This window comes from Ipomoea triloba, chromosome 13 (genome assembly GCF_003576645.1).
Source record: "Ipomoea triloba cultivar NCNSP0323 chromosome 13, ASM357664v1".
Lineage (NCBI taxonomy): Eukaryota > Viridiplantae > Streptophyta > Magnoliopsida > Solanales > Convolvulaceae > Ipomoea > Ipomoea triloba.
Window position 1 is genome coordinate 30587784 of NC_044928.1, and position 10561 is coordinate 30598344.

The following is a 10561-nucleotide window of genomic DNA, read 5'->3' on the forward strand; positions in this document are numbered from 1 at the left end:
CTCACGCATATACACATATACTAAGATTCACAGTGCATTATGAACCCTCCTACCTGGTATAAGAATTGATATATTGCTAATCATGGTTAATAATGTGTGCTTAATCAAGGCACCCGGGCCCAGGATCCCCAAATATATCTTATTCAATAAAATGATTTTATCTAATTAAATAATTCATACATCACAAACAAACAAAAAATCTGCACTTTGAGAACAAAAATCCCTCCAAATTGGATGCACAAAGAAGAGAAAAGTCAATAGCCCCATTCATTTATATGAAAGTAAAATTTCTTTAGAAGGTGACTCTGCTACACCCTACAGTAGTACACCACAAAACTTTTCTGTCAACAAGCCTACTTTAACTTGCACGTCTTAGAAAATACATTCACTACAGAACTAATACATCTTCATTATAATAAGTTCTTTCCCTACAAACTGATCGAGGTGTATGAGTAAAACTAACCAAAATCAAAATTCAAGAAAACAGGCTTTTCGCCAGACATCTTCGAACAGCAACCGCATACCATAAACTGTGCTCCTGTTGTTTGTCCAAAGAACAAGAGAATTGTGTTAGACGTATACAATACGCTACTCATGCTAAGAGTCAAATTTGTAACCTTGTGGTTACCAAGTCAACAACCTGACCAACTTGACTAGGGTTGTCTCTAACCATCCTTTTGGATAAAAGTTAATTCCATTTGAATAAAAAGGCACAGAAGATCATATTCCCTTTGCAAGATGTATTAATTTCAAGTCATTTAGTTATCAAAATCTAGATCCACCTATATGAATGAATAAGAAATCTTCTGCAAACAACTAATCAATCTTAGATGGGCTTAGTTTAGTTCAGTTAAGTGAACAAAATTTCTAATGTTCATTTGTTTCTTGAGTTCTCAGGATAATTGGCTAGTGACTATGAAATTAGAATGCTCAACTCTTGACCACACAACATATAAGGATAATCTAATTGGGACATAAGATATGCACAGGTACAATAATCCTTTCTAAATGGTTCTTCAAGTCCATGTAAGTACAGATAGTATAATAGAAATATATCAGGGCAGGATGAAGCAGATTCGTTATGTATGCATTAGAAGGAAAATATTATGATTAATGAATCAAATGCCTCAACGAATGTAATAATGTGAAACAGTCTTGCAAAAACAAGCAATGGAGTTATTGAAAAGCTGAAGTTGAGATTACCTCAGGATATCGACTGACAAAGCTGATAAGCATCATTGAATAATTCACAAGAACTGTTCAGTTACAGATAGCGAGCTTCCCCGTCCACTCATCAGCAACCCCATAGTCAATACTAAGCTCCCTTAATGGAGGGATATTCTCCATCGCAAAAAGCATAAGTCGGGGGAAGCAGACATTGTTATGATCATAGAGCACAAGCTGCACAAAAACGTTTGGACTGGAACTATGGCTCATGTAACAGGCGACATTCCTCATTTTAGACACATCCATTGCAAAACCCAAAGGAGGAACAGAAGGATAAGTTGGGCATACATAGTTGGGATATATTTGTGATACATCTCCCCACTCTGCCCATCTCTGGGCAAAACGACTCGGATAGACTAAACTATCGCCATTCATCTTGAAAATCTGGGCTTGCTCCATTGTGAGGACAACCCCTGAATACTCACAAATAAAGGAGCCAGCTTGGATCAGGTCCACTGACCTAACTCCCCAACCAGTCTCTCTAGACCGGAACACTTCGAATTTGTACCTCACGCCTCTCTGAGTAACTCGATTTCGACACTTTGGAGGGCAACGACAGTGCGGGCCACATTCAAAAACCAACGGCTTACCCCTCAGCAAGATCCCATTATGATCATATGCAAACTCACCGCCATTCCTCATTGCACAAAAGCAATTGGCTCCACACCCATCAACACACTCACAGCCAGTGCCATTTCCAGCATGCTGCTGGACATGCGATGGAAAGATCGTCTTCACCAGATAATCATAATAAGCAGGCTCTTGATCAGTATCTATGTCATTATACAAAAAAACCGGCACACTCTCCTTGTTCCTTGACATATCGAGGCTGATATACCCCGTTGGCCTCGCCACTAGTGGTCGAGTCCTGAGATTCTGAGCCAACCTCAGAACAGAACTCCCCATTTCGGGTTGATTCTCAATCCTAACTAGCTTATACTTAAACACCCCATACCCGGACTTCCCCACATCACACCAGTAATCAACAATTCTATACAGACCATCATAAACATACACTTTCCCACTAGCACTACCTTCATATTTAAAGCCACGAATCACCCTCACCTCTATCCCATAAGTCATGCTCCTTTCCATGGCCAAATTCCCACTCTCAAGCTTCTGGCTCACACATTGCTTGGAGAATTTGTTCTGCCCGCCATGTCCAGTATAGATTATCACATCCCCTGAATCCTCGTCGTCCTCGTAGCCGCCTGAAACTATCACACTTGTTGCAATTGGCTCCCCATTTGAGCTATGGTTTGCCGGCAAATAGTCAATTCCGGCTTGGGCTTGGCCGTGCAATCCAACCACACATAATTCCATCCGGTAAAAGAACACGTCTCCGATAAAAAGCCCAGGGATGGCCCCCACAATGCGCTTATCACGGTTTAGCCAGAGCCCCCTCATCCGCATCAACTGGGCGGCTTTTAAGTCCGCTCTGTTCCTAAAATGGCCGAATTCTTGGTTTTTCTCGTCCTCCAGTACCAAAAGAACTCGGATAGAATCGTAAACCATCCGGGCTTTCCTCACGATATCCCGGAAGTACCTTTGGTCCTCCAGTTTAAGATCCGTGACTCTCACGAGCTCCGACGAGCGTTGCCGAATGCTCTTGGAAATAACCGCGCTCGAAACCTGAGCCTCGTCGCTCACCGGGACAATAGCTCGGGAATCCGGGCCCTCCACGACGTCCACGTCACCAAACCCCTGCATTTTCTCCGCGAACGTGGCGCGAAACATCTCCGATATCCGGTTGAACTCCGAATACACATTGGCCTCCTCCGAGGAATGCGAGCTCCTCTTAGCACCGGCCGGCTCAGTAACGGCCGGGAGACCCAAACCCGAACCCGAATCGGAATCTCTGGTGGGGCTAGGGTTTGAAAACAAAGGACTCGCCTTCAGTCCGGTAAGCGCAAATTCGTCGAACGGTTCCAATTTTGGCTCGATTTTCGGCACAATCGTAGCGACGGCGGCGGCGGAGCCGGCGCCGGAGCTTCCAAGTTGCAGATTAAGGTCCTGAAATGAAACAACGGAATCCATTCCCCCTTTCTCTCCCCCCTTCTTTCTACTTTTCCTCACAAATAACCACTCACCACTCCCTCGCCCAAGCGGTGGCTCATCAACGGTGACAGAACAGCGGTTTCCGGCAGCGATTAGGGCTTAACGAGAGGGTTTTCATGGAAGTTCCAAAAGGAATCAAAATGAGTATCAGAGTAAAGCTTGAGCTTAACGAGAGAGAAAGGAGACGAAAGTTTGACACAAAAATTGAAAATATTTTGTCAGAAAATATTTGTCTCAAAAAAATCTATTATTAGAAATTTGTTGACATCATGACTCTTAATGTCTAAATTGAGAAGGGGAAGAAAAAATTAATTTCCTGTTATTAGTAATTTAGTACACTTTTTTTTCAAATATAGCAAAAAAAAATTAATTTCATATTATTAGTACAACTTTTGTTTTCAAATATAGAAAAAAAATTAATTTTATATTATTAGTACAATTTTTGTTTTCAAATATAGCAAAAGAAATTAATTTCCTTATTAGTACTACAATATTTTTTTCAAATATAGTCATTCATCTGATCAACGCGTAACCGAATCGATTAATTTATAAATAAAATACACATTAATCAATGTAATTTCAATAGCTATTTTATAACTGTCCATGAATTGATTAAATAAATTGGCGTTATTAATGTACCTTTAACGGTTCTTAGGCCCTACATTATTTACTAAAACGTAATAATTGTTTGTGCTTTTTTTGTTGTTGTTGTTGTAATGTGAATAAAGAAATCAAATTAAATCTCAACAAATTTTGTTCATGTAAAAAGGATGATTAGTAGCAAGTTAAAACTGACACGAAAATGCAAGGCGTTTTGTATGTAATATGCATATTAATTATTTAAAATTTTGTGTTTGTATACGACATCTAATATGCATAATATTGTGAGATTAATATGGATTCTACTCATATTTTTTATATATGATTCAGATTTCTATAACACAGCGCATGTATATACAAGTCAATTTTATGATTTACCCAATTGTAAATGGCAAATTATTCTATGGACTCAGGTCCAAAATACACAATTTTACATACTGAATGTTCATAATTTGAATTGTGAACATTCAGTATGTAAATTTTAAGCATTTATTATGTAAATTGTAACGGGTCTACGTTACAACATGGATTCTAGTCCATGGTATAACTATTGTTAATAATTTATGATTTGGATTTATTATTACTTCTTAAATTTTTAAGTTTTGTATTTAATAAAAATGTTTAAATAATATAATTATTTTAAATTGTTTAAAGTGTTTTTTGCATTATCCATGAACTATGCTAAAAATATCAGAAATAGTGGCGGCAGAAAGTATCATTTGGGGCCCACGTGTTAATCATATAGTAACGGGTTCAGGAAGTACGGAAAAAAGTACACTTTTCGATTCTCCAAACTATCCTTGCTTTCTCTTCAATTTGTCAGGGGCACCACAGTGGTATTTTAGACTTTTCAACAACAATGGCGTAGCCATTATAGTATTTTATAATTCTCAAAAAAATTCCGGTCAAAGTCCAAATTAACACCCAATTTCATTTGAAATTTTGATTTTGGCTCCAAAATTTTATTTTTTATTTTTTACTTTTTTTGCCAATATTTTGGCTCCAAATATTGAAAACTACCGTTTTGGTAAAAAAAAAAAAAAAAAGAGAAATAACTAAATAAAATAAATGAAAATGACATTGTACATGCATTAATATGCAATTTTAATATATATATATAAACACGCAGACACATATATGTATGTGTATATTTATGTAATATATATTTTTATTTATTTATTTTGATTTCAATTCTTATTTATTACCAATCAAATACATTCTTTTTACTTAAAGTTATTATTACCAATTACGGAGTATCTGATTTCTATCAACATTATGGTTTTAATATTTCAACCAAACACGCCTTAATTTTATACTCATAAGTCATAAGGTGTACGGTAGATAAGATGATTCGCGTCTAAACATGGTAGTTCTTAAAATATTTATAATTTATATTGATTCTTTCGGATTTCATAATTTTATTATGGTGTACATGTTTTTCCCTGTTGAGTTTATATAAACTAGTATTTTCACCCGTGCGTTGCACGGAATGAATTTGTTATAATATTTTAAGAAATATTTGAATCGATATACAATTATATAAAATTATAAATTATAACATCGAATATGAGTATGAATAAGTGTATAAATGCAATTATAGTATGAGTCTTCCTTGCATGCAACAAATATCACAAAAATTCAGTGTTCTAAAATAAGTGTATAAATGCAATAGGTAGATAATTTACATTATTGCATCATATTCATTAATTTAATTACTTGTCGGTTAGTTATTGCAAGATCTTGAGGTATACTTATATTTTGATATTCAGTAAGTATAACTATATTAGAGAAAAATTTACATGGGAGTAATGGGATAATCAGTTGAGTAATTGTTGGTTGACCGTAGAGCGTTGTGTTGGAGGAGGAAGATGATATATAGTGAAGATGATATTGCCCTTCACTATATATCATCTTCTTCTTTCAACACGTTGATATTCTCTTGACAAATAACTGTTGGAAAAAAATTAGCATAAAATGGCATTTTACTGGCAATATTGTGGTACAAATATATGTGGGGTCCACTTTCGATTTGGGTCGGGTCAAAGTGGATTCGTGTTCTTCGTAGTTAGACGAAAAGATTGATATATTGTACGCTCAAAACTGATAATGGGTGAATGAGAAATTGGTTCTCAAAATTGACCCATTTGAGTTAGAAAAATATAGAGAAAAACCTTTCAAGTAACTTTTGTCCCACATTGGTTTGAGAAATGGTTTGCACCACAACTTATACAAGAGTTTTTCTAAGGCTTATTGAATTGTATAGCATAGAGGCTCTCTCGCGCGCGCAGGAGGTGCAAATGAAATCCCAAAATAAACTTAAAAAGGCTTGACTCGTGTGCCGACACCTGCATGCACGAATGTCGTTCAGAAAATTGGTTGGCCTTACGGGTTGAATTATGCCAAATTTTCATATTTTTTACAACATTACACAAACCATACCATAATACTATCGGATTGTTTTGGGCGGGAAGTTAAAAATGAGGATATTGTTTTTATTAATAGTATAGATTGCATTGAGAGAAATATATATACTGAATTATTACCATTAGTAATTCTAGTCTAGAATTGTATTACGAATATGAACGTAGGGAAAAATATATATTTTATTAGGAATTCTATTTTAATTTACAATTGTATTATGGATAGGAATTGTATTACCATATTTTACAATATTACGCAAACCATAATATTATAGGTCTGTTTTGGGCGTGAAGTTAAAACTGAGGATATTTTTTTTATTAATAGTATAAATTGCATTGCAGAGAAATATATATACTGAATTATTACCATTAGTAATTCTAGTCTAGGATTGTATTTCGAATAGGAACGTATGAAAGAATATATTTTATTATGAATTCTATTTTAATTTACAATTGTATTATGGATAGGAATTGTATTACCATATTTTACAATATTACGCAAACCATAATATTATAGGTCTGTTTTGGGCGGGAAGTTAAAACTGAGGATATTGTTTTTATTAATAGTATAGATTGCATTGCAGAGAAATATATATACTGAATTATTACCATTAGTAATTCTAGTCTAGAATTGTATTACGAATAGGAACGTAGGGAAGAATATATTTTATTAGGAATTCTATTTTAATTTACAATTGTATTAGGGATATGAATTGTATTACCATATTTTACAATATTACGCAAACCATAATATTATAGGTTTGTTTTGGGCGGGAAGTTAAAACTGAGGATATTGTTTTTATTAATAGTATAGATTTCTTAAAACATTTAATGATTGTTTTCCCAATTTAGGAGTACATTCCTTTAATTAATTTAAGAGTTAATTTCATTTTTTGTCATACATTTATATGCATCCGTCTAACTTTAGTCATTTTTTATAAAAATTATCTTTTTTGGTAATAGTATTATTGGGTCAACACCTCACCCATAAAGATGGATACCCCACTTTGACGGTTAGACATTGATTTTTCCAATAAATGGGGCCCCTGAGATCATATGTCCCCATCACCTTTATTTCATGTAACTTAAATCAAACAAAGTAATATAGCATTACCTTTCTTATATTACTATGATAATATAAGATTCATTGAACTAAACGTCCCTTAACGGTCAATATTTACAACTATAATTTTAAAAGGTTACAAATACAATTTTTTTTTTTTGTATATTTGTTTATTTTCTCACATTTTCTGTATTGTATTTCACTATTTGTGCGATCCCTATATTGATGATAACTTTTCTTAAAGGCCATCATTGATTGATTGGTGTGTGAAATAACATTTTACTCACTGATATATCATGTGATAGAGTCTTTCATTTTATACACAACAAGTCAGCAATCATGTGAATTGTAATACAAAAAATGAGTTTGTCCTTTTGGAAATTAATTTGTGTGATATTATAGACTACTTTTTTTTGAAGGGAAATTGAACATATATATTATTTATAAAAAACTAAATGTTGAATGCAAGAAGGATAGTCTGAAAATCAAATACGATGACAAGACTAGGAAGTAGCTTCTCCTGTCAAAACATGTGCACACTTATTCGTTGATCTAGGAATAAAATGAAATGACACCTTATCAAAACATCGCTTGAGACTTCGACATTCCGTGATGACACAACCAGCATAGGAGTTATCCGGAGAAGTACTCACCAATGATGAACCAATTGGCAATCTGAAAAAACCACCAACTTTTGCCAACCACACCCCATTGCTCAAGATATGCTACTTTAAAAAAAATACATTTAATAGGATGATATTAGTGTTTGTGTCACTGTTTAAATCCTATTTAAAACAAAAGGTAAGAAATACAGAGTATTGTTTAATTTTATTTACGGAAAAGTCAAAACCGCTATCTGAATGTGCATTTTTGGGTGAAGCATGCATTATAACCCTAGTCGGCAAAAGATCACAATAAGGTATAGTAAACCAATTTAAATTGTCCATAGTTAACAAACTAAAACTAATAAAGTCAATAAACAGCTTACATGAAAATTCAAACTTAACAACTTGTGATTCTCAAGCTAACTGTCCAATCAACTTAATTGGATTGCAAAAAATAAATAAATTCAAACATTAACCTATTGTATGAACAGATACTACATTGTAACAGAGTTAATAGTATTCAAAAAAATAAAAAAAAAAACCTATTGTTGTTTGTTTAATATTAATTTCAATAAGAGATAAAAAAAAATTGTTCAATAAAGGGTAAGCAAAAGAATATGGGCCTATAAAATATCAATTTAGTTTATGCTCTCATGGTCTCATGGACGATTCCCAATATTCATTTGCCCAAGATCTAGGTTGGGCATCGACTGCACTTATCAGTTAGAAATACATAAATTAATGAGCATATGGGCTCTTTGTATATATTACAAAATATCTGCTAATACTATTTTCTAAAGCTGGTCCTTTACATGAACAAAATGCAATGTTGTATATGGCTCTCAATTCATTACTAATTTAAAAATGATATATATATAAAAGATTTCAGTATCACATATTTTAGTTTTCAATTTTAAATCACTTGATATGATCAGATTGTCCATATTCTTTCCATTTTACGAAGGTATTACGAAATTTTACATATATTGAAACACACCTACACAAGTACACGGAAAAAAAAAAATTCTATAATAACTCTGCCTACAATGACTATTTCCATTTTTTAAGTGGCAATGTTATTATAGTACTTTTCTTATCTTATTGTAAATTAGTTTCTCGTGATAAGTGTGGACTAATTTGATCAATCCATATATGATGATTAGTGGCAAAAAAATGACGGAATCACTTATATATATTAGTAACAAAACTAACTAGATAAAACATGTTCTTTTTACATACTATCAATAATAACCAAAATGCAATAAGACACCACAAACAAAAAAAAAACAGGAAATCAATGAAGGAGAGAATGACAAATCTATCCAAAAACGAATTAACAAAACTTAAAATAATTAAAATCAAAAGTAATATCTAATACCTAATATCATACTAACTAAAATAAATATTTAGATAATTATTTTTTTAAATGCAAATTAAATATTAATTTTAATATCAACTATAACGAACTTATCCTATATAGTCTTGCATTGTGCATTAAAGCAGTTACTCAATGCACGTATAAAATTATGTTCAGGTGTTTAATTGAAACTTTTGTTAATTCAAGAGCTCAATTATATTTTCATAAATAATTTAAGGACATATTTACCTTTATATCTATTATTATTATTATTATTATTATAATAGCATTTTTATTTGTGGATAATAAGGAGTTATTGGCAGAGAATAATCTGGTCCGGGAGGTTTTGAGTTGTGGAGATTGATGTTCAAGTGGTCACGAAGGCTGTGTCTGAGGATATGAAGATTGGTCATTTCGGTTTAATAGTTCAAGATATTGGTTGTCTTTTAGGCCAATTGCCTTTGGTTCGTCTTCTTTTTGTTAAGAGGGAAGGAAATAGGTTAGCCCATGTTATAGCGAAGAAAGCGTTAGCTGATTCGTCTATAGTAGATGTTGCTTATTTCGATTGTATTTCTCGTTTTATTTCTTGTAATGTTCATTCGGACTTTGCGGTTATTTAATATATTTGGTTTGGTTGGTATTCAAAAAAAAAAAAAAAACTTTGTAACTGATGTAGGTGATAGTTTTTACAAGCTTGGCTCTCTCTTCAAATAACATGTTATTGTCAGAGAGGAAAGGAAAACAAACAAAAAAAGTAGCGCTAAGGCCGCGATTAAAAGGCAAGTCATGCCACAGCGGGTGCGCTGGGGTGTGCCAGGGTGGCCCTGACATTAATATTACTTTTTTTTTTTTTGGGTTCTTTTGTCATATTTTTTTGTTTGTGTTTTTCCTTTTTTTCTTTTTCTTTCCATACTCTCTTTCATAATCACACTTACAAAAACTCCTTAAAAATTACTAAATATCTCAATTGGTCAGGATGCTCTTAGGAAAATGTCAAATAAACCCCTAAACAATATATGAAAAGTCAATTAGGCCTCTAAACATTTAAAAAGTGTAATTAAACCATTTACCATGTTAAATTGGGTTAAAGAAACATAAAAGCCGATAAATGAGGGAAAAATCCGGCGGAATGGTCGCCTTCCGCCATGGAAGGCCCAAGAGGAAGGCAACCATTTGGTCGCTTTCAATGGAGAGGGCGAACAGTTTCTCCTTCTCCATTGAAGGCGACCAG

General features: G+C 33.5%; 1 protein-coding gene across 1 annotated transcript; it reads right to left on the reverse strand.

Moving 5' to 3' along the window:
• Nucleotides 1-243: 243 nt before the first annotated feature.
• On the reverse strand, nucleotides 244-3482 carry LOC116003111 (histone-lysine N-methyltransferase family member SUVH9-like). The gene is made up of 2 exons (XM_031243281.1): nucleotides 1204-3482; nucleotides 244-538 (listed from the first exon to the last, which is right to left on the reverse strand). Exon 1 carries the CDS (start codon nucleotides 3262-3264, stop codon nucleotides 1261-1263), a length of 2004 nt encoding a protein of 667 aa, XP_031099141.1. The 5' UTR covers nucleotides 3265-3482; the 3' UTR covers nucleotides 244-538; nucleotides 1204-1260.
• Between the last annotated feature and the right edge of the window lie 7079 nt (nucleotides 3483-10561).